The sequence below is a fragment of the Acinonyx jubatus genome, chromosome C1 (assembly GCF_027475565.1).
Source record: "Acinonyx jubatus isolate Ajub_Pintada_27869175 chromosome C1, VMU_Ajub_asm_v1.0, whole genome shotgun sequence".
Classification (NCBI taxonomy): Eukaryota; Metazoa; Chordata; class Mammalia; order Carnivora; family Felidae; genus Acinonyx; species Acinonyx jubatus.
In genome coordinates, this window is record NC_069381.1 from 191,556,718 (window position 1) to 191,582,386 (window position 25,669).

General features: G+C 36.7%; 1 protein-coding gene across 43 annotated transcripts in view; it reads left to right on the top strand.

The window, feature by feature from the left end:
• MAP2 (microtubule associated protein 2) overlaps window positions 1-24,188 on the top strand; it is a 280,818-nt gene extending 256,630 nt beyond the window's left edge. For 28 of the 43 annotated variants that reach the window (XM_053215732.1, XM_053215734.1, XM_027051957.2 and 25 more), the window contains 5 exons: window positions 2,151-2,491; window positions 13,652-13,744; window positions 15,705-15,786; window positions 19,926-20,038; window positions 20,266-24,188. In XM_053215732.1, coding sequence (XP_053071707.1) covers window positions 2,151-2,491; window positions 13,652-13,744; window positions 15,705-15,786; window positions 19,926-20,038; window positions 20,266-20,481 — 845 coding nt within the window. In that variant the 3' untranslated portion in view covers window positions 20,482-24,188. The remainder of the gene's footprint in view (window positions 1-2,150; window positions 2,492-13,651; window positions 13,745-15,704; window positions 15,787-19,925; window positions 20,039-20,265) is intronic. The other 15 variants (XM_027051981.2, XM_053215736.1, XM_053215722.1 and 12 more) reach the window with 1 other exon arrangement.
• Window positions 24,189-25,669: the final 1,481 nt, after the last annotated feature.

Below are 25,669 nucleotides of genomic sequence, written 5' to 3' on the forward strand. Positions count from 1 at the left end.
CCATTTCCTATTGTCAGTTAAACAGTCTGCCCATGGTTAGCCCTTACACGTTAAAAAACCAGAAGGACACAGGGCAGCTTTCGCTTATATGTAAAAACTATTCACTGAAAGAAGTGAAATGCTCCTGTTTCTCCAGGAGACTGAACCCAGGCCAGTAGGTAAATAGATGTTGTCTGTAGATTATAATTATCTAAGAAACTCTCTTGAGCTCATTCCCTGTAATTATTCCAGCAATGATTAATTATCCCCTTTCTCAGGCAGAACTTCCCACACTGATGACCAATTGTACGAGATGACTCAAAGATCCCTTTCACTTCATTGATTTAAAAACTAATGACTTGTACCTTTGTCCTCAACAAAATTTCTAGATTTATTGATTTTACAAAGTATATATACTCAGTAATAAAAAATAAAATTCATGCCCTTCCTATAAAACACCAAAAAAAAGTGAAGGTATTTGAATAATAAATGTAAACAATGTAAATAACACTTATTTACATTGTTTACATTTATTATTCAAATACCTTCACTTCAAATACACATAAGTGTAAATAACACTTATTTACATTGTTTACATTTATTATTCAAATACCTTCACTTCAAATACACATAAGTGTAAATAACACTTATTTACATTGTTTACATTTATTATTCAAATACCTTCACTTTTTTTTGGTGTTTTATAGGAAGGGCATGAATTTTATTTTTTATTGTTATTTTAAGAGAAAAGATTTTTTTTATTGTTATTTTAAGAGAAAAGATTTTTAGAGCTCAGAGGCTAAATATCATATCTGGCTTTGAATTTAGTATCATCTGGGTAAACAAGCCTCAGTATCCTCATTCTTGAATTTAGGAATAATAAGAGCTGCCTCTAACTACTGTGTTTGTTTGCTCATCACATGTTTGGTATTCACAAAAGTGCTTTGAAATCTATAAGGTGCTGTAGTCTCACGTATCTCTTTTTTTTTTTTTTCAAAAAAGGATTTGAAATGGCATTCAAACACACAATTAAAAAGTTAATGTGAAAGAAACATAGTACAGGAAAATGGGCAGAAGGAGCTAAATAGTAAAATGATGCCCAAGTCGGGTTGAGGCAAAGAAATGCCTCCCACAATATCATATTTAATTGACAATGGGGGATTATTGGTTTGACTCCAAACTGCAAACTAGCAATGAAAGTATAGGAGAAAACAATCAGGTACAAGATGCACAGTGGATATATTGTTAAAATACCCTATTTTTCTAAGAAGAAAAATAGATTTTTTGTATTAAGAGCTGAGACGAGGGACGCCCAGGTGGCTCAGTCGGTTAAGTGACCGACTTTGGCTCAGGTCATGATCTCCAATTTGTGAGTTCAAGCCCCGCATCAGGCTCTATGCTGACAGCTCAGAACCCGGAGCCTGCTTCGGATTCTGTCTCCCTCTCCTCTTTGTGTTCTGTCTCTCTCTCTCTCAAAAATAAATAAACGTTAAAAAAAAACTAAAAAAAAAAAAAAAAGACCTGAGACGAATTTCCATACAAAGGAAAATGTAATACTGTAGAACAATGTCTAACATGACTGAATAGCCTTCAGTACACACATTTGCAATTCACAGTGTTCCTCAGTATAAATGGAAGGGGTACCACTGAAATGCAATTCAATAAATAATTTGTACACAGCTCAAAATTACTGATATAAACACACAGTTGTATGTTGTATGTCTACCTGAATCTTGGAATGAACTTACTGCACAAAAGAGCAAATGGTCCACATATCATTCAAGGAATCTTTAGTAAATATGAGCCCACACAAAAAATACAGTGCAGACACTTCTTCCAACTAAAGGCAGATTCATATGCCTTAATGATCACACAAGTATAAAAAACTTTTGACACATTCAAAGTTAGAAGGAAGAATAAATCAAGAAAACCCAAGTCCTTTCTTTGCATTGATAGCAATGCATTTTCACAAATGTTACCAGGTTATAAGCCTTTGAAAAAAAGGAGACTTTCACCTTTTGGAGCATTGTTGTTATCCATAAATATTCTCAACTCCTTAAAAATTAATGTATTGTGAGTTCTAACAACCCGTGGGAAGACAATGTCTTGAGCAGAATTTTCTGATGCTGTGGTTTCTGTTTTGTTTTGTTTTGTTTTGTTTGTGAATATAGGGTCAGAGCCAATTCGCAGAGCAGGAAAAAGTGGCACTTCCACACCCACCACCCCTGGATCAACCGCGATCACTCCTGGTACCCCACCAAGCTATTCTTCACGCACACCAGGCACTCCTGGAACCCCTAGCTATCCCAGAACCCCTCACACACCAGGAACCCCCAAATCTGCCATCTTGGTGCCCAGTGAGAAGAAAGTTGCCATCATACGTACTCCTCCAAAATCTCCTGCTACTCCCAAGCAGCTTCGGCTTATTAACCAACCACTGCCAGACCTGAAGAATGTCAAATCCAAAATCGGATCAACAGACAACATCAAATACCAGCCTAAAGGGGGGCAGGTAAGAATCATATGAACCCATATTTGCTGCTGGAAGTAAATTGCCACTAATTATTAGGACGCCTTCCTCATATTATATGCTAAAAGTTCTTCCAATAAAAGGGAGGTGGAGGTGTTAAAAAAATTAATGGTTATGGTTCATTGCCAAGAGTTTAGACCTTATCTGAGAAATCTAGCTTATCAAATATAATGAGAATGACATGAGATATCCATTCCTTCTGGTTCTTATCAGGTAAAAATGGATTTGACCATGCAGGATAATTTTTCCATTAATTGCTAGCAGATCTTTTCTGAATGTATGTCTATTGCCTTGTGGACTTTGGTTTAAGAGATTAAAATTACATTTCCGATATGAATTTGAGTGTTCTAGTTTAGATCCTGTGACCTCATTTGACTATCTTTTAAGAATTCCACTTTTATCTCCTTTCTCCTTCGATGATTTTCTATGACATCTTCTACCATTTCCCCATCTCTACACCAACACCAGAACGGTTTGCCAAATTTCTTTTCTGGCTGCTCATGTTTACAAATTGCAAAGGGTAGAGACATTCGTGTTGATGATAAACAGGCAGTTTTGTATAGTTCTGATGCATGAAATTATTATAGCAGAACTCTTTAAGATTAATTATATTGGATAGAATTATTAGTAAAGCTCTACCTATTAAGTCTTAACTTCAGCTCCAGTACGAACGTTCACATTTTTACCAACCAAGGGTGTTTGAATTCTGCCTTGACCTGAACCTTGCTTACATACTGTTTGTTTAGATGAAACAATTAGCCTGGAAGGAGATAATACAAATATCATTTCTTGTTTTTGTTGTGATATTGATTGCCTATGGGATAGTTTGACTTTTCTTGTCAGTAAAGAGATAAAACACCCATCCTTGAGAGAAAGAAGAAAGAAAGTATCATTTCCTTTGTGCATCACCAAACTTGTAATGCCCTCTCAGCATCTCCAAAAGCCTTTCTTTTAACTTCAGTATTCTTTTCTGCCTCTCTTTATTTTGTGTCTTATATTTTCTGCCGCTGATTTTTGGTATCCTTCTTCCATGCCAAAGAAAATATATTTTCAGGCAGGTTTAGAAAAAAGATCTTGCCAAAACATGAAGCTATCAAGGATTCCTACTCACTGCTGAAACAAAAACTCAGTATTGCCCCTTCCTTTAGCACCAAACTTGATTGCTGTCTCACTGTGATTCCGTTCCACAAAGCCCAAGGAGGTATGAAAAATCAACCAAAGAGTTGGAAGAAGTGGAGGGCAGGGGTGGTGCTCAGTATGCCCTCTGCAGAATGACTGTAACATTCTCTAGTAATAAAGTCATCAACAAATGCTTTTTCATACAAGATGTTCTTAAAATATGAGCTGCAAGAAATCTTTTTTAAACAATACAAAACAAAAAGCTAATTCTACCAAATTTGATCCTGTAATTCCATAAATCTCATAGTATTCTTGGATTCCTCAGAGTTTTACACACTCCAGAGAATGAAATATTTTGAGTCTTTAGGAAATACCCAAATGCTGTATTACACACCATTTGTAATATTTATGTTTTATATTTATATATAAATATTAGTTGACTAAAATAAATTTAGTACAAATTTTAAAGTATCATTTTAGTTTTTGTTGAGATACCTATTAAAATACAATAGCCATTAAGTATATTTAGAATCAAATCTCTTTCTATAAATATCCTTTTGGTTTGTATTTTCCTGATCTAAATGTGGGGTTTATTTGCTTATATTCTAGAAAATACTGATACTTAACATGTTTCTTCTTAGAATCACAAGGGAATATAACTCATCTCCAAAATATTTTCCTGAAAGTAAAAAGAAAATGTAATCAAAATGGAATAATTATTGATATAATTTGACATGGAAATTCTACATGTGACTCCTCAAGGTAGAGAGGCATAAAGAATGGTTTTAGCCTCCGCTTTGCCAGAGTCACTAAAGTTAAACCAATCCAAAAAGTATGAATACTTCATCCTTCTGCTTCTTTACCATATCTGATTGTGAATATTTTTATGTCTAATTAATTGACTTCTACTGTACTTGGTAATTCATAAAAGTGACATAAAGATGTCTCATTCTCTTGAATTCAACTAAAATGGCCTCAGAGATTGTCGTAATTAAGGGCTAGTAAAGACATATGACACAAAAATTACAGAATAAAAATAGCCTCAAACTCATGCTGTCCTTTGAAGAAAATCTCTTCTTTCATAAAGCAAGTGTTAATCTGCTGCAAAATTATCCTATCTCAGCTGCAGATGACTTGGAAAAATGTCCACAACAGTGGAGTTATGAAGTGACTCTTGTTGGAGAAGCAGGAGATATTTCCTCACCAAGATAAACAGATGGAAGGAAGATACTTGCCTTCTATTTGGTGATAGATGGTACAATGTGTTTAGGTTGGAAGAGGAAATAAATTGGGAAGTTGAGGTGCCCTGTAGTTGAACTGTCTTGGTAGGAAAAATACATCACTTAACACTTTAACAGTGTTAATATAAGCTGCAAGAAATCTTTTTCTTTGAGGCTTAAAAGCCTCAAACACAAGGAGTAAGGAGAGATTCTTTTTCTGTACATGTTAAACTGGAGGTTTTGACTGGATGATTCAAGATTCCACTTTACAGAATGACTAGGAAACATTTTTATGTTAAAACATGTTAGAAATTATCAGGATGATATACTAAAGACCCTTTTTATCTGATTGAGGATCCATAAATGCACTCTACTGGGGAGACCGTAGCCAATGGCATGTTGTTCCCAATTATAAATTGATAATCCTAAGATAGTTGAATGGATGGTGTTCAACTCAGAATCATTGAAGAGGACAGGATAATAGCAATACTTTCCGTAGAAGGCAAGTTTTGTAATAGAGATATGTAGTCTATAGATATTAGGAAAAATAGTCACACAATTCTTATTAATAAATAAAGGAGGAAAATTAATAGATGTAACCTTAATTCTTCTACACAGGCTCTATTGTTAAATCTGAAGTGGTTAGACTGTATGCCAATGATTTCATTTTAAAAGCTATATTATTGCTGTTTTAAAGTTTGTATAATCATTAAGAAATGGGAGGGGAAATCTGTAATAAAAAATATATATGTCTTGGGAACCCAACAACTTTCAAGTTGGGAAGCTTTATTATTTGCCTGAATCTGAGCATTTATTGCCCTTCCGTATGTATAGGTTGTGTGCTTACATTTATTATCGCTTCTGTTAAAAGTCCAATTTTATATTGGAAGAGAGGCTTAGCTCTGTGGCTCAGTTCAGTGAAGCAAATCAATGCATAATGGAATAGATAAACTAGCTGAAGATGTGAGGAGCTTTACAGAAAGCAATAATATTAATCTTTTCAGCTAAAACACAAATTCATTCTGCTGGAAAGAACATACCCAATCCTAGATTCACTGTACATTGTGACCTTGGTTAATTTAACTCGAGGCTCAGGTAAGACTATCTTAGTGTATTAACTTGAAACTATTTCAATGTAGTTAGCTCCCTATTCTACATGAAATCTAAATCTAGATTTTACAATCAATAGTGTTAGCTTTTTAAGAACACAGCTGCTTGATTTAAACAGAAGTAGGAAAATAAACAGTTTCTCTAAATGCGTGGCATAAAAAATTTAGGCAAGAACGCAGTGAGTGGTACTTTTTACCCTTCCTGTCAATGGATCAGCTTTTTTATAGGTACTTTGATTTATGTGGAATACTTTTACATGCTTTAACAAGTTTCTCATTTTTTTCTCCAAAAGCTTTATGAAGATCACTATACAAAGAACAATTTTTGTACCCTTGTCATAGTTGAAAGTTACTGATGGGGTGACTTCACAAAAACTGTTTTATTTTATAGCTTTTTGGATATGATGGTTAGCTAGATCATGATCTCTGCAAGGACATGTCTATGGATTTGACTGATTACCTTGTGGATTACATACTTCTCCTTCGTTCATGGAACAGTCAGTCATTTTCAGGTCAGCTGCGCTAAAGATGGTGGCATCTTCGAGCAAGTCACACCTGTTAAAGAAAAGAACAGTACTTCTCTTTTATATACAGAATCTTGTAGAATGTGTCAATCTATTACCTTCCCAGTCAGTGTTGCCCTAGCATCTTTTTAAAAAACTTATTTAGAGGAGCACCTGGGTGCCTCAGTTGGTTAAACATCCGACTCTTGATTTCGGCTCAGGTCATGATCTCACAGTTCATGAGACTTGAACCCCGCGTGAGGCTCCGCCCAGAGCCTGCTTGGGATTCTCTCTCTCCCTCTTTCTCTGCCCCCTCCCCCAGTCACACACTCTCTCTCTCTCCCTCTCAAAATCAATAAGTGAACTTTTTTGAAAAGACAATAGAAACAACAAAATATACTTCTTTTTGTAGTGCCATTAATATAATGTATTTGTACCATCTTAATGTCATACCATTTCATTTAAGCAGATGGTGAGGTCACTTTAAACTCTCAAATTCATGGTTCTACTTAAGAGATTGATAGTATTTTTGCATTACTACTCATTAAGAATATTCACTTAGCTATTCTAACAAATTCCTTAAGTATGTGCCACAAAGGGCAAGCTGAACTTGAGTAAAGCAATCAGTGCTTCTGAAATGTAATTGGGAGAGAGGGAGGAAGGAGGGAATGGATGAGGGAAATGTGGACAGGAACCTTTTTTAGATTTTCTTATAAAGTTTTAGGAATTAGAAAACTTTTTGGGCCTTTCACGTGTAATTTGAATAAGTTACTTTTAGTTTCATACTCAAGGAGAAAATGGAATTAATGCTGGAGGCAAGTAATAAATTATACTGAAACAGGGTTTTTTCTCATTCTGTCAAATTATGATGGCCACCATTGTGAAAGGTCTACTGAGTGCTATTAACATATAAGTAAATTAATAAAATTATAAGCTTTATAAATTAAAAGAGAATTAAAATTTATTTAGATTTATTCCTCATTCTCATTGGGTATTATTTCATCAAACATTTATTAAGACCCTGATGGGTACTCTATGACAAATGGAAAGAGACATGGTCTCTACAATCTAGGCAGAAAAGAAGTGGCTTTTTTTTTTTCATTTCCTATCTTCCCCTAGCTGTCTTGCCCTTATGTAATAATTTAAAGTTCTTTCCAAGCCATTTCTTTCCATCTCATTGGGCTATAAATAAGTGCTAAATAAGAAAAGCAATAAAATACCCCATAAGCTTTAAAATACTGTCAATCCAGCATGAAGAAAAACTATTCACTGAATATGCATTATATTATACTGACAAGGGTGTGTGTGTGTGTGTGTGTGTGTGTGTGTGTGTGTTTGAAAGTCAACATTATCTCAAAGCAAAAGCTCCTTAATATCATGGACCCTGTCTTTATGCAAGAGAAATTTTATAACTATAATTCAAGTGTCTTTTGTAGGGTAATGAAAAATTTTGGAGCTATGCTTCATAAATATTAATTATTTAAAAACTATGATAAAAATCATTACAAGTTGAAGCCTATAGAGTCCTTTTTATGTTTGCTATTTACTTACAAGCCAAGCAAGGACATAGGAACAACCTTGAATCTCAGATTATTTTCAAACAACTGAACTAAATTAAAATTTTTTTAATGTTTATTTTTTGAGAGAGACAGAGTGTGAGTGGGGGAGGGGCAGAGAGAGAGGGAAACAAAGAATCTAAGCAGGCTCCAGGCTCTGAGGTGTCAGCACAGAGCCTGATGTGGGGCTCGAACTCACAAACTGCAAGACCATGACTTGAGCTGAAGTTGGATGCTTAACTTACTGAGCTACCCAGGCACCCCCTAAATAAACCCTTTAAAACTTCCTACCTTGGGGTGCCTGGGTGGCTCAGTGGAAATGACAGCTTCCAATTCTGTCTCTCCCTCTCTCTCTCTACCCCTTCCCCGCTTGTAGTCTGCCTCTCTCTCTCGAAAATAAATAAACATTAAAAAAATTTAAAAAAAAAACTTACTGCCTTTACACTTGGTCCACTATTCCTTAAATTTCTTACAAATTTAAACTGAACAAAAAAATGTAGTGCCAGTGTTCAACCATGAGGTTAATGCCTAAACTCAGTGTCTGTTCCAGCAAACATTTCTTTACAAATTTTTCAGCATTATTTGCTTATTCAGGGTTTTTGATGTGGTTCTGTTTTTTGCTGTGTGGCATAGCCTGCATAGAAAAATTGGGCTGTCATCTTGATGGGCCCCTCCAATGTATCCTTTTCCTTTAGAGCTCTGTGGAATTGTAGGTTTTGATATAAACTGTTATTTCTATTTACATGTGCACTCTAGTTATTGCTTATATTTGATACATCAAATTCTGAAGAAGTTATAGGTCAGTATAGGCAGAGTTAAAGTTTGAAATAGAGGGGCGTCTGGGTGGCTCAGTGGGTTGAATAAACGGCTCTGGATTTCTGCTCAGGTCATGATCCCAGAGTCGTGGGATCAAGCCCCAAGTCGGGTTCCGTGCTGAGCATGGAGCCTACTTAAGATTCTCTTCTTTCTCTCCCTCTGCTCCTCTCTCCTGCTTGCACTCTGTCTCTCTCTCTGTGTAAAAATTAAAAAGAAAAGAGACCTTGCAATTCAATAAATTAAAAAAATTTGAAATAGACTATAAAGTCTATATGCATTTTAATCTGAGTACATGGTTGTTAACAAAAGAGTCTTTGTAAAACATCATCTGTTCCAGAGAACTTTTATTCTTCAGAAATACCTGAGGTTGTCATTTTTTTAAGTGTTTATTTCTTTATTTTGAGAGGCGGGAGAGGCAGAGAGAGAGGGAGAGAGAGAGAGAGTCACAGCAGGCTCCATGGTCAGCACAGAGCTCCACACGAGGCTCAAACTCATGACCATGAGATCATGACCTGAGCCGAAACTGAGTCCGATGCTTAACTGACTGAGTCACCCAGGAGCCCCTTTTGTTTTAATACATGATACTGCAGGATCCTAAATAGGCTCGATAAATAGTTTTCATTAAAATTGAATGCTATAAAATGGGAAATACTTTTGAGAGAGAAAGAGGGAGAGAAAGTGTTTTTCTAATGCAAGGCCAAGGAAAGGCTTTATTTTTAAGCACTCCTGAGAAATCATGTAAAGCCAAGGGAAAAGCTTAATCTCCTGGAAAGTTGAAGGGAAATCAGTTGAGTGTCACTGGCCACTACCTGTTCAAAAGAAAAAAAAAGTATTCTTTCTAAGACAACATTAGATGGAGGAATAAAGAAGTGATACAGCAATTAAGGATCATACCTAGCTAGAGGTTGTCTGTAGAGCCTAGCACTGTCATGTAGGAGAGCCAAGAAGAGAATCCAAACTTTTGAACTCCCAGTTAATCTCCATATCTTGCTATCTTGAGCTGCATGTGGATCTTTTGATAAAGAAACCAGCATCAGAGTGTGTCAAGTTTAAAAAAAAGATCAAAACACCATTGCTTAAGAAATTCAAGCTGACATGGTGATTAATGCCTCTGGTTTATAAATCGTTTTACTAAAAACCATAAACCAGGATTATATTTTCTTTCATTTTACACGTTTCGTATTTCCAACGAAGCTCTGGTAAAAAGAAATTTGTTCTTGCCTTCAGACATATCCTACGTTTTGTCTTCTGGTCCTTCTTAAAGCAACCTCATTTGGGGAGAAAAAGAAGTGTATTTCTCTAAAGGAGCATTCAAACTTCCATGCAGAGAGAGTACAGTGGCATATCATTTCAACTGAACCATCATTATAAAATCCAACTAGAGTCGCACCAGGAATATCCAGAAAGTCACTACACTGTTCTTCCCTAATGTGGTGGAGGAAGATAGAATTAGTAAAAAGTAAAATAAAATAATTCTGATTATTCAATTACATTAGTCTATTCTTTTTAACTCTTTCTTATATGACTCTTATGTAAATGAAAAGTCAACAGTGAATGCAAGCAAGTCGCCAACCTTTGTTCCTGAGACTGAAATCCTTTTTTGCCAGCCTCCCTTGAGAGGGACTGATGGACTGATCCCATGAGAGGGACTGATGGGCTGATCCTTGAAGAATGACGAGTTCCAGACTCAACTTGGAATGAGGCATTCTAGCGAGAGATAACATAAAGAAAGCATGGGAATAAACTTCAAAACGTAAACAAGGGCCTTAAAGTATGGAATGCAACACTGTCTGGCCAAAATGTAAAATTTTGAGAAGCAGACTCAAAAATCAGAATTTGGAGAACCTGATGGCCTACCTAAGAATTTTTGATGCATCTAATAGAAAATAGACTTTGGGAGAATTTTGAGTAAGGCAGAGCTTTAGGAAGATGATTCAGTTAATTGAAATAATACGTTTCCCTTCCACTATAAAGTACACAGAAGGAAAGATTGCTACTCTTTCAAATGACTCCATTTTGCATTAATAGTGCAGGTAAAAATTTTGACTGAAAGAAAGTGACAAAAAAGATAAAATGTGCTTTAGAGTTAACCTTGTATAATGATTATTCAAATATTTTTTCCTCCGCATCATGAATATAGAAAATTAGTTCATCAAATAGAAGTTTGTTATATTTTTTCTAGACCATCTCTGAAATGTCAAAATAATTTTCCCTTGATATATAGGAAAACAAAAGCTCAATGGAAATTCCTTACCCAAAAAAGTCATTTTTATTTAGACCCATCCATAGAGCACAGAGAGTTAATATTTGCGTCTCTGATTTAGGAAAAAGCACGAATCTGGAATAAAGCTTTCTCCTTCACAGCAGCTATCTATTTTTCTATTTTGTGGAATGATTTCTGAGGACTGCTGATATTTGTGGAATTAACTCTCTAAGGTGTTAATTATTTGTAAATGATCCCAGAGTTCTTTGCCATGAAGTATTTTGTGATTTTGTTAAAGCATAAATGTGCATCATATGGACTAGGTGGGTGCAAGTTGTCAAGCTAGAGTACAACTTTACTGAGCATCAAGCATCTAGTGCCCAAAGTGATTTTGTTTCTGTCTATTCAACCATCAAGCAAAATGGTGAATGTCATATTCTGCCTTATTTGTTTAGCAAAAACCATATACTCTGAAGCTATTACAAATATGGAAATATGTAAAGAACATGCCATTAATGCATGTCAAAGGTCTGCTTCATCTTAAGAATTGAAAAGACACAGGTTGGGAAAGTCTGCCGTCAAAAAAGACCCCTGGTTGTTTCACTAGAAAATCTATGATTCTCTAGAAAATCTGAGGAAAATCGACAGAAGTCAGCCTTTAAGTTTTAGGATTTTAAGATTTAAAGTGTCTTTAAATAATGCTAGCAATGTGCCCCCTTTAGGTTTGAATCATTTGTTTTAGAAATCATAAAAATTGCCAGTTGATTAAATGTTAGAGTCAAACAGATTCATGCAACTAAAATTGGAATTTCCATTTTTGCAACAAGTGAATCAGATTTAACATTTGGCTTTGATCACTTGGTAATGAGTCACTTGATTTGTATTCTAATGATCTCTAAATTAAAATTTGCAAATGGAATATGAGACCCTGTACATCCACAAGGATTAGGAAAAATGGCTTAGATGAATTCTGTTTCATTGACAAAATAATTAGATACTCATGGAGGATAATTAAAAGTATTATTATTTGAAATAATAAAATGATTTGCTTTCTACAAATAATTTATCTGTGAGGCTTGAGGTGTAATGGCCCTTGTTGACAAAGTTATTTGTGTCTCCATTTTATGTGAAATTCCTAGCATACAACTACACTTATTGTTAGATACAGACTCTGTGATATTACCCCCTTCTTTTTAACTTGGAATTTTTATCATGCCCTAAAGAGTGGCCCAGTCATCATGTTTTCTGAATTCAGATTTTGGCAAGAGGCCCTTTCCTTGGGCAGCCGATGAGAGCTGTCAATGATATTTCCCTGTAAGGGACAAGCTCTCTTGCCAGTGGTAGGCAGGCACTGCAATTTAAGCTTTGTCTAGTTAAAAATAGTCAGGACTCAATGTCAACTTGAATTTTTTACTCTGTTTTGCAAATACCAAGAGATGTGATACCACTCTTGGAGAGGGCTGTATATCTAGTATATATTTATTTAGCTTTTTATAATAAGAGGACAAACATTGAAAACATAAAACATTGAAAACATAATTTCTCTTTAGCTATTAAAGGGACACCAGCAGAGTAGTAGAAGTAGCCAAAGTAAAAATCAAAGAAACAAACAACAAAAATAAACCTTTCTTTCCCTGCTTACGTTATTCATGTGCCCTCCAAAACATGCAAAATTTAAGACACATGAAAGAAGTCACAAGAGCTATTACTTTACACATTACATTACACTAGAGTAATGTCTGTCCAGATCTAGATTTGCTATTGTCCTTAAGATGAATACTGAACTTTCTGAAAATAGAAATAAAACGCCTAACCTCAAACCTTTTGGACCTATGAAGGCCTGGACTACCTTTACATGACCTAGTATAAGTCAGCTAACTAATGGTCCTTGGTTTGCTTCCTTCTAAAAATGGAAAGAATGCTTCCACACCAATCATCCAAGGTTTATGGCTGTTTATGAGCAGCTGTCAGAGAGAGGCCTCTCAGAAGACCACTGAACCAAACCTGCAAGGCAGTAGTGAAGCCCTTTCAGCAGAGGAGGCCCTGAGCCTCCTTGTTGACCCCCTTGGGAAAGCAAGGGTTCTTCCACTGGATGCATAAGAACCCTCATCTATGGCATTCAGCCCAACCAGTCATGAACCTCACCTGTGCTATGTCAACCAATAAAAAGTCAAATGTACCAGGTAATTTATAATTACGATGGCTGACACTGTAGGATTTAAGGGGGTAGGGCATCTACTACACTGAATTACACTATTGGGCCTTTCATAGAGTAGACCTGAGTCCCAGCATTGTCCACAGTATCAGGAGCCTCCCCATCACAGATGACCCAATTTTTATTTTTCTATTCTTCTCATCATTTCCAGATTACACCTGCCTACAACTTGGATATCTAAAGTTCTTGAGCATTTGGCCCTTGGGGATTCAGGAGAATAGGGGCTCATATTTATATGATAGATCTGTTCTTCAGTTCCAGTGTTAGTTTTTTTTTTCTCTTAAATGATTATGTAGGTGGAAGGAAGTTTGGAGCCTCCTTGGCACTGATCCATTCTGGCTCCCTATACCCAGCATACTGAAAGAAAAATGCATGGTGAAGTTACCTCCAATTCCTTTTAGGTTAGGATTTTAAACAAGAAGATCGATTTTAGCAAGGTTCAGTCCAGATGTGGTTCCAAGGATAACATCAAACATTCTGCTGGGGGCGGAAATGTAAGTAGAAGCTTCTATTAGAAAGCTGTCCTGATTGTTTGGAGCCAGCACACTGTCTCTTTTCCTGCCTTCCTCACAATACACACCCCCCCCCCTTCTTGTTGCTGCTCCACGTGTGCCCTGGTCGGGGAGCTGGTCACCCTTGCATTTTTGCTGGTGGACTTCCCATCCTTCCCTGTAAGGTCATCAACAAATTTCTTTCTTTGAATTGAGGAATAAAACCTTAATGGACTGCACAGTGGTTTTCAGGGGGATGGCAAACCCACCTCACTTGCCAATTTTGTTTGCTGGCCTTTGGCTTCAAGGTATTTCCTCATGCTGTCTCTACTCCCCAACAGAAGTCAGCTGGGCACACACACATTTATAGTTCCATTTAAATTACTCTTGAAGCAAAGGCTGATACACTTGAAAGTACCTAAAGTGTATTATGACAGTCTTTTGTCCATCGCTATTCATGAGAGTTAGGATATCATTTGCAATAATGCAAAACTAATGAAACACAGTTCATGTGTCATTCAAAGTCCCAATATAAATTTTGTCTTGACGGGATTATGTTTTCTGTGCCTTGAATTGAGTGGAAATAATGTCCTTTGAGAGGAAGGGAAAGATGAATCCATGTTTCTAAAATGTAGTTGAGGCAGAGGCAAACCCAAGGTATAGTCAGCATGATTCTTCACAAAATAAGAATAATAAAAGAGGTGAGCCAGGCTGACTGTCTGTTCTACAGATCCTGTCACCTAAAACTTCAGAACCTGGCCATCTGTGACTTACGTAATTTACAGTGTAAAGTCCAGATTTCTCACCTGTTTAATAACTCTTGGCTCCTTGCTCCTCAGCTGGGCAGAGATGGAGTCAAGCAGTGAAAAGGGACAAACAACTGCCTTCTACCAGGAACTGTCACCTCTTGCTTGAACTAGTCCCACTGAGCATGAAAATGTCACTGTCATAGGAAGTCCATAACAAGGTTTGCTGGGCTCCTTTAAGGGTGCTGGGCTAAGCCTCAGGATCAGTATTTACATTGACACGTTGCCCTCCTCCCTGTGTCCTGACTGTAAGTGCAAACCATGCGATACTTTCACAGAAACAGTCTCGGTCCTGGGAAATAACTGGAGGGTATCAAAGGGTGACCCCTATCCTCTACTGCAGGGCCTGCTGGTCCAAACAGCTAAGTGGCAAAGGATAAATGAGATAACTAACCATCTTAAAGAAATTAGGGGAGCTTCCAACCTCCAAAACAATAGTCTTAAACTTTCCTCTAGAGAAGAATCACGTGTTCAAATATGCAGATTCCATGGCCTCATTTCCACAGTGTCCAATTCAGTAATCCCATGTACATCTAATGCAAATGGACAACAGCCCACATTTGGAAAAGCACTGTTTCTAACACAGGGAGAGGAAATAATTTCAATAAAATACAAGAAAAAATGTTAATACCATCTTATAATTTGGTGTATGAGAAAAATTCCATTAGCCAAGACATGACAATAGTATTTTAGAAAAGCATGGTTACAGCTTTCTTCCTGTATCTTAAAGCAGTGGTGGTCTTCTTATATCTATGAGCAATGGTGGTCACTTTTATGTAAAAATCACTTTTAAAAAAAATCATTCATCTCTTCACTTGGCTTTTTGCTTATGGGAAGGTTTAACACCGTGTGGTTTCATTCTCTGAGTGGAAGCTTGCCCTATTAATCCAGGTGTTGCTATCCTCTTGTGGCATGATCTGTTTTCTACTAATAAAATCTTCTATCCTAGGATTTTCTTTCACTTCAGTCCTTCTCTCCAACCAAACGTGGGAGGATATTGGGAGGTTATGTTTTCCTGTGTGTGTTTATGTACTTCAGTTTGGGTTTCTGTGTTGTTGGGTGTTGTGAGCTTGGATATGTTTGCGGGTTTTGCATATGAGCTTGGGAGCTTGTCTATGTCCCAACCATTTTAAGCATATTTTATGTGGCTCATACAGGTACAGATTGTTACCAAGAAGATAGACCTAAGCCATGTGACATCCAAATGTGGCTCTCTGAAGAACATCCGCCACAGGCCAGGTAAATAAATTCTTCTTAGTAGTTAGAGAAATATTAAATTGTGTTTAAGAAATTGACAAGCAAAATTTTTGTTATGAAATACCTAATTGGAAAAATGTCTCAAAATCCTGAAAATTCATGCTTTTATTAATAGAAACGTAAGCTAGAAACTTCAAACCATCTTCATTTGGACAGATAAACTTCAATATCACAAAGAGGCCACATATCATAGGACAAGTTCAAAATCAAAAGATATATAAAATGCATTTATCTCTACGTTCTCAACCTGCACACTGGAGTTCTTTTAAAATATATAGTCCATAAAATACCTTGGGCCATGTATTCATACATAATTACATGAGCTGAAATTAGCATTTCCAAAGATTTTTCATGAAAACGTTTTTTCTACATTATGTGAAATAGGGTTTGTGCTTAAGCAAAGCTGATGAAATGTGTTTATCTGCTGAATTTCTCAGATCCTATAGTAGGTCAACAAGCATTACGAACCCTCAGCAGAATGCAGTGCTTAATGGATCCATTGCTTGATGCAGTGCTCATCCCAATTCATTTAACCATTGGCCTCTCGTTTTTCTAGAATATCCTATGGGACTAGTGGTCTAAAGTAGAACTTATATTCATACTTGCTGGGAATTATTTCATCTTTAAAATGTAAATCTAACATATTATGAGTCATTTTTTATTCTGAGTATCATTATCACATATTTTTGTTAAATTCTACCTGCATACCTATGTAAATAGTGGACAACTGTCAAATTTATAATTTTCTTAAGAATGTTTTGACACAGTATATACCATTGAATTATAGAAGGACACGATGTTAGTATGCCTGATAACTTAATTAAACCAAGTAATAGGTTATTACCATTCATTATCTCAAATGTTATCAGAAACGAGGGATAAGAACTGCGAGCCCCAGGGCACCTGGGTAGCTCAGTTGGTTAAGCACCGACTCTTGATCTCAGCTCAGATCTTGATCACAGGGTCATGAGTTCAAGCCCTGCATTGGGCTCCACGCTGAGCATGAAGCCTATTTAAAAAGAAAAAGAACAACGACAACAACAATTGTCGACAACAACAATTGAGTCCAATAAGATTTGTGACCAAGAGAAGATTATTAGCAATGTACTAATTGAAAATTAGTTGAAAACCAAATGTAGATAGGATAAGTTTCAAAATGAATAAATGCATTGGAAACATGTCTAGGGGTCAGGCTTCACTTTGAGAAGGTGTGTTCATAAAGTAAATCAAGGACTTAGAAAATACATATATGGAATCTCTGTTGGTTCACGACCCTCTTGGGAGCTTCCCTGGTATAATCTGAAATTGGCCCCTGTACTCAGAAGGCAGGAAGAAACTGAAGAAAGAGGCAGGCCACTCCAGGTTGGCAGTGGCAATTTTAATAAGGAAAGGGAATTTACATATGAGGTTTGTCTTGGGCAGCAGCAAGGTGGATCCCAACACCTACTTGCCAAATCTTAGAAGCTTATAAAGAGGCCTTAACTGGGTTTAGTCATGTTTACAGTGTAGCTCTCAACACCACATCGTTATCACAGAGCTATGTCCTTCGAGCAGCCTCTGGAAGCAGGAAAGGCAAGCAGAACCCACATTCCCAGGACAGGGTAGGGAACGAGAAGTCTCTAAGTGCCCGGGTCCAGCTCTCAGGTCAATCAGTGGTCATGTCTTTTTGTAGATTATCCCCAATAATGTCCAATACTAATTTCAGAACTGTTACCCTGGAATTAGCTTCTCTTTCATTCCTGAGGCAGCAGGGACATGGTGTCATACTGCATATCGTCACAATTCTGTCTGTACCTCAAGCTTACAAACACTTAGTTGACTCTACTGCTGTGTCAACATGACAAGTATTTGGCCATACCACCTATTTTCTTCCAGAATGCAAAATAAAATTTTGAATTCTTTATTTTAGACAGTAAGTATTCCATTAGCCAAATTCAACCAGACTCTTGATGCACAGAAAAATGTTACACAGTTAAGGAAATAGTCTATGTAAGATTTATTGGTCATAAAAGACTATTGTCATAGACTCCTACCTATTTCTAAATCTGGATCTTACTTTTCTAAGAACTGCAGCAGATGACTAAATTCATAAAGAAGTGTTAACACTATGATCCTTGACAACAGCAAGCTTTTCACAAAGTTACTCTGGAATGTGGAATATGTACAGAGAAAATAAAGGCAACAACTCAATACCTGGAAGCTCAACTTTAGGATGTATGAGGCCTGATAAAGATTATAGTCCTTCACAATCACGGCTCCTGGTGGGTGCCAGGATTCTTCAGGACCAAGGGGATAGATCCATGAATTCAAATGGGCTTCTCTAATAGTTATATAAAAGTTTCTAGTAGGATTTTCACAAAAACAGACTTCTCGAGCTTCCTTTCCTGAATATATTTGGGGTCAACCTTACATTTTTTTTTCTGTCGTAAAATAGAATTCAACAAAAAATTTAACACAGTTATGTTGACACAACATAGAATCATAAAAGAGAGCTTGAAAAGGCCACTTCTATTAAAGGCTACCAAAAAATAATAGAAAGGTCCCAAGAAAGTGGATCTCATCTAGAGAATTCAACATCCTCTATGCTCTAATCAAGATAAGTATGTTTTATAAATCACACTAATCCCATCACAAGTAACAAGTGAGACCCACATGGCTAGGTGAAATGTTGGAAGAATAAAATTTATTGCAATAATACATATTTTGAGGGAGGGACAACTACATGTCTCCTGTAAGCATGAGCTAAATAACATCATGCACATCCTAAACCTTCAGAAGAACGAATGGATATATCTTCAAAATGTAATCTAATCACACCATTTAATTTCAAGGGGCACTTTCCCAGGTAGTTGGGTGTCATTGTAAATGTCCAGGGATCATATGAGAAAAATACTGCAAGGTCTAAGTCTGGGAAGACTTAACAGACCTTTCTTTGCTGACCTTGAGAGATAAATAAGCATCAAGAGTCCAAAATTGAAAAACCTTTTCCATGTTTCTCCCAAGTCAAAATCCTAAGACAGATGCAATAATAGTAGAGGATCATGTCTTTTACCACTGGCCTTTCAAAGAAATGCACACAGCCAAAACCAAATTGCTAATCAAAGTGAAAGCAAATCTTAGGTGGAGAGGTAAAGGAGTCTAATTCAGACTAAAGGACAATGGATACCAACTGGGCTTGAACTCCTTGCATTTGCAAGATGGAAAAGGCATGCAGAGATAGGGGCATCACTCTAAAAGGTGGCATGTTGGCACTCTCATCTATCAGTAGATCCTCAAATTTAAGACTAGCATTTAGGGAAATGGCATGGTCCAAACTGTATCCCCATTATCAGATCAAAATGAGTGTAAGATTGGTCCTATGGCATCTGTGTAAGAATGGGATCTCTTCATGTTCTCCTCCTATTACTCCATCTGCTAATGATAACGGGACACTCTCAAAACTCTCTAGTTATAAACCACTTAGTTTCCAGCTCGAATTTCATCAGTCAAGCTCTCAGTGTTGAAATTTTACAAATGAATATATGACCCGTATGTGCACCATTCCTAACCTATAGTTTTTTGGAAAAGTGACCTATTACCATGAAGAACATTAAAGAAGATCTTCATTTCAATTTAATTTGCACCCTTAAGGATAAGAGATTGGATGTTCCATGTTTTAGAAAGGGTGAAAGGAGATATTTTCATTGTGTTATTTTTAGAGTTTTTGTTGTATAGATAAGGAAATGCCCCTCATATATTTTAGGTTAGACATAGGTAGATTATTAAGAAGAATTTATTAGTTGAAAATTAAAGAGCAGAGGGGATAAGTTTCAAAATAGATAAGTGCATTGGAAACTTATCTAGAAATCAGCCTTCACTTTGGCTTAGAGGAAAAAGATATTAATATGTAGAGCAGGCCATATAATGGTACAAAATAAAGATGTCATTACCTTGGGTGGTATGGGAATAATGGTATGGACTGGAATTCTAAAAAAATCCCCATCACATCCGTGGTCAAAAGAATAGTAAATGAAGTTTGTGCTTTGTGATGATCTATCTACTGAAATCATTTTAGGGAAATAGTCACCACAAATAGAAGATGTCATGGTAGCAAGGCATTTAAAAGCTTTGTCCTCTCACAGGTGGTGGGCGTGTGAAGATTGAGAGTGTAAAACTGGATTTCAAAGAAAAGGCCCAAGCTAAAGTTGGCTCACTCGACAATGCTCACCATGTACCTGGAGGTGGTAACGTCAAGGTAAGAAACAAGGTCGCGAGCCGAGCCTGTCTTATTTTGTTTTGTTTTAATCCTTCTGAAATACTCCTTATCAAAATGGGTCCCAGATGGAAGACCTGGGCATAGAGGAAGTAGAGATGGCAGAGCTGAACAGAAGTGACATTGACATCAGCTCTGAGACACGATGGGAGGTCTAGGGGCCATTTAAGATGCTTGAGTTAACAAGGACTGATGTTTGTCTTGAACAGATTGACAGTCAAAAGCTGAACTTCAGAGAGCATGCTAAGGCCCGTGTGGACCACGGAGCTGAGATCATCACGCAGTCCCCAGGCAGATCCAGCGTGGCGTCCCCCCGACGACTCAGCAATGTCTCCTCCTCTGGAAGCATCAACCTGCTCGAATCCCCTCAGCTTGCCACTTTGGCCGAGGATGTCACTGCTGCACTCGCTAAGCAGGGCTTATGAATATTTCTCATTTAGCGTTGAAGTAATAATATTTAGGCATGAGCTCTTGGCAGGCGTGGGCTCTGAGCAGGTGTTATATTCATTCTTTACAAACCATAAAATAAATAATCTCATTCCCAAACTGTAGTAATTGTTACAATTTTATAAAAAAAAAAAACAATGAATAGTATATGCAGAAATTGACTTGATTTCCATTTCCAACAGGAAGACACTGGCTTTACATGAGTACAGTTGGACAATTATTTTTGCTCTGCTCTGTTTTGCATGGAGTATTATTATTTTAAAACTTGCATTTTTACCTTTCATGTGCCTGAAGGCTATCCATACATTCTGAAAGGCCTTGTTGAAATCCAAGCTGCTCATTTCACTATTCTGTTGCTGGGTGAAAAGATAAAAGCTGCCCATTTTAACTTATTACAGGTTAAATTAAATCAAGGAGTCTGATTGCAGGAAGGAAAGAGCATGTAAGAAATAAGTTGTTGTTTTTTTTTTTTTAAGTGTTATTTTGTATAAATGGGAAGAAAGATTCAGTTAAGTTATTAACATTTGGGACCTGGATAATTATATCAGAGTATAAGTCAATCCAATAAATTATTTAACTAATTAAAAATAGTTACAAAGCATTTGATCTGTGGTTGAGGAAGTGGTATAAAAGTGCATCTCTTAGGAATGAAGCACTTTCATTAGGATGGGCTCGTGTCTGATTAGAATGTCAGTTGATCAGCTAGATTTGTGTCCACACTACCAGTTTCACACTCCCTTTCCATCTGTTTGATACAGTATTATAGATATAAATATATATATATTTCTCTGTGGCCATTTGTGATACTTCCTCATATACTTGAATATTATACTTCCTTATTCACAGTATCTGTGTCTCCTGCACCCTTCGGTGTTGCAATTTTAGGTATGTGAAAGTAGATGTTAGCAGGGTTCTTTCCCTACTCAAAAAAAAAAAAAATACATTAAAAAAGAACAAAAAGTTTTAGCATGAAGTTGCTTCCTGTAACAACTCAGAGCTGTAACCCTGTTTTAGTGCCAGATACAAGTCTCTCCCGTGATGCTAGGAAAAAATTTTTTTCTTTGCTTTTACCAACATGGAGTTTGTGGGGGTGGGTCCAGTTATACATTGAAAGGGTTTACAGATTATTGGTTTAAGATTATGGATTTATCTCATTTTGAATTATGGAATAGTTTGGGTTTTATTCCTGTAATCATTCACAAAACAGACTTCTTAGGATTTCTTTCTTTTTTTTTTTTTTCCATTTGCTAAAGTTGAAACTCACAGAGGGAGTTTGGGACATGTTGCCCCACTCCTCCAAAAAGTTACTGCTAATTAAATTACCTGATAGAAAACATTTGGCTTTCTTACCCAAAGTAAAGATCCCTTGATCAGAAAGGACAAATACAGTATTTTGAGAAGGTATAGCTACAAAACATTTGAGATACAGATATCTAAATCAGTTTTTTCAGGACTCCCAACATTGCCCTCTGTAAAGGAACACTATATGACTATTACTTATCAAAAGGTAATGTTGGTCTGGCTTAATATTGAATCTAGAAATCACAAATGAATTAATTCCTCTCACAAATCATTCATTTTAGACTTGTGAATAAGCAATTTATAGTCAATGGCCTGAATATGCAATGAGTTACCAGTCTGGGTGGATGCTCTTATGTATTTTATCTCTGTTTTTTCTTGCTCGGGGCTGGTAGGTTGGATATGAACAGTCAAAGGCAAATGGTCTGATAGGTGTTTGATCTCCGTAAGCCAATTCCTGAATATAAAGGAGGAAATGATGAGCATGGATGTAGCAATGAGGAAGTATAGTAGTATCTAAGAACACAGCCAAGGGATACAAAGACAGAGAGACACAGGTACTGCCATTTTGTGACCACTGGATATTGCAACCAATGTGACTCCCATCAAACAAACTCTAGGAGCAAAATCATATCATTCATTCTCAACAAGGAGGCTTTACATAGGCAAACATGTCTGAAAATATAAATCAGTTATTTTATACGACAGTCAAAAAATTAGAAACTGCTCAGTATGACCATGGATATATCTATTTTCTGTCTAGTAAGTGCTGTGATGTGGATTTGACCAACCTGAGCATTTTATTCATCAGCTTCCCTTGAAATGCACCAGAAAATAATGGAAGAAAGAATAGTTATATGGAGACTTATGGTACTTTCTTACATGTTTGATAGTGTTAGTGATTAGAGTTCTCTAGAAAGAAGTTAACAGTTGGTTAGGACTCTTAACCCACAAAATAAGCATTTTTTTATCAACCTGGTTTAAATTTTTTGTAAAACTTAAGAATAAGTAATTATGCTTTACATATTAAAATTCCATTTCCTACAAATACTTGCCCCAAATAAAGATTATATAAAGCACTAAATTTAACTTAGATTTGGCATTAAAACAAATGTTTATTTCAAATCACAGCAAAATTATAATGAATAAATGCCCTTCCTTTGTATGGAAATGTGATTCTTTACAATGTTAACAAAAAGAAACTGATAATTTGTACCAATGGAAGAGGGAAACACACAGGCTAAATGTCTTCTTATGGGAAGAGGGGGTGGAACCTATCTTGCCTTCACTCTCAAGATTAACGACACAAATTAAGCTTTTTGAACACCACTCTTGTGGGGATACCCATACGCTGATCTAGAAATTAAAGCTTCATAGTTCCAATTCTAGATCTACTAATGCCAGTTTCTCTCTGGCTTTAGCCTTTGAGAACCTGTTTAAGGATACATAAGTAATCCAGAGCTGTGAAGAGTTAAAAGGCCAGCTTCTCCAATGAACTCACTCTCTTGGGTCACCTGCAACCAATAATTGGGTACTTCATAATGACACAGGGAAGATCCAAGTTCCTGATGAGTTTCAAAGGCCATGTCCATTTAGGAACCAACTCTCTCTGGATTCTCCTGCTGAGTTCCAGCAGGGTGATAGGCTGAAATCCCACCCACAAGCAAGACACCTGTGTAACACCAACTAGGTTTGGCTAAAGAAGGCTGAAGAGAGAACTCTGTTAAATGGAAGAATCTGCTGATGGTAGCTGGTCTTCTCCACACATTCATATAGTAATACAGCAGAAAATAGAATCATCAAAATATAACATCATGTCGATATTGTTAAAGAAATCATCTCAATGTGGTTGATTGTGACATTGCTACAATTACACTTTTTCTCCTATTTTTCATGCCACAAAAATGAGGAAAATAAACTATTCATGGTCTAAGTACCCAAAAAACAAAAATACATTCATGACTTGGAAAGACAAACTTTAGGCATTCCTTCCAAGATTGATGTGCTAAAATCAACACTGATGTTTGTGTTTTTACACCTAGGATTTTTAGCCTGGGTGTGTAGGTTGAGGCCAAGTCCCTCTGCAGGAAATAGCTTATTTTTAAACTTAGAAAATGTCAATCATGAAAATCTACTTCAACTTTAGCAAAAAGAAAAAAAAATCAACACAAAGTATACTCTGTATGCTGGGATTCCAAGGTTCCAACATGCCGATACAAATCTCTGGGGGGGTTTCTTTCTTCTGATAATTCTAGAGCCTGTTACCATAGAAAGGCATTTCTTCAATGGCTGGTTGTAGTTAGTTCATGTTTTTCAATCAAAATTTGCAAATGTATTTGTTGCTGTATAGTGATTGTTTTGCAAAATAAAATTGCTTGTCACCTAACTTATAGATTCAGATTGTTTCTTCTCTGGAAAAAAACATTATACACACATGCACACACAGTGCTCAGTTCAATCAAGGAAAAATTATGCTGAGAAGGCTACAATTATCTCCCTAATTCCTACTGTGTACCAGGCTTCATCTACTACTGTATTTAGCAGGATGCTATCTGTTTTAAGTGACAGAAGCACAGATCAAATTGACTTAAGTGACCAACAATTCAAGCCTCAGGCATGGATGGATCCAGGCATTCAAAAGATGTCATTAGGAATCTTTCTTTTTCTAAATCTTAGCTCTGCTTCTTCTGTGTTGGCTTTATTGACCTTTCACGATGGTCACTGGAAGCTCCAGGTTTTACAACCCACTAAAGAAAGCCTCCTTCCCACTAGCATTAGCCAGGGTCCCGGGTCTGAAAATCATTTAACTTTGGGTCACCTTCTTACTTCTGCTGATTGCCCATGGTTGGGTCACATGATTAACTCTATCCCAGGTGGTTGGGTAGGAGGAGAGCAAAGTCCAGTCTTATCTGGACTACATAAACTAATCGTGAAGAGGAAATGTTCCCTTCTAATTAAATGTTCTGTCCTAAGTAAAGTTGGGTTCTACTGCTAGAAAAAAGAGGAATTGATTCTGTGCAGGTCCTAATTTGGACTTCCTGTGGGTCCATATGCCCTTTTCACTATCTTTATTCAATCCTTTAGCTTCTTGCTACTCAAATTGTGCTCAGGCATCACCTGGGACCTGGTTAGACATGCAAATTCACAGGCTCCACCCCCATGCCAATTTCCAGCATTTCCCTAGGTGAACCAGTCTGCATGTTAAAGATGAGAAGCATTCACCTCTTCTAGTCCAAGGGGAAAGAGCTCCCCTGCAGCCCCCTAACAGGTAAGGATTACTCCTAAGACTACATGAGATAATATCACCAAGTCTAATATCAAAGAGTCTAGATAATTCTATCACAAGTGGTAGAAACTTGTGACTGGTGGAAGAAGTGTCGTATTAGAAGTTTTCCAGACTTGCCATTCTAGCTTGGCTGAAACCTACATCTACCAATGGAGTTATCACCTTCCATTCCATCTTTCTTTACTAATAATGCAGATCTTGTCCAATATAGCCAACATCACTGGACTTTCTCTTTAATAGTGTTTTTTTTTTTTAGTAGTATCCTTGTTGTCCTTCAAGTAAGTCTTTACACAGGATTTAGACATTTATTTGGTAGCACTAATCACAATAAAGTCTTAATTTTCTTTTTTATTAACAAGGCAAAGATTTTACTTGTCTTGAGAAGAGATAAGTAACTCACATATAATGTAGGGTTACAAAATAACCCTCTAGCTTATATAGAGAAAAACTGTTCCTCTTTTATGATATGGTACTTCTAGAACATTGACTGAAGTAAATCAGGGATAGGATGTTGTCCCTGTCAAAAGTACACAGTCCAGCAACCTAAAATTGTTTCAAACCACTGTCCTTTACTAGGTTTT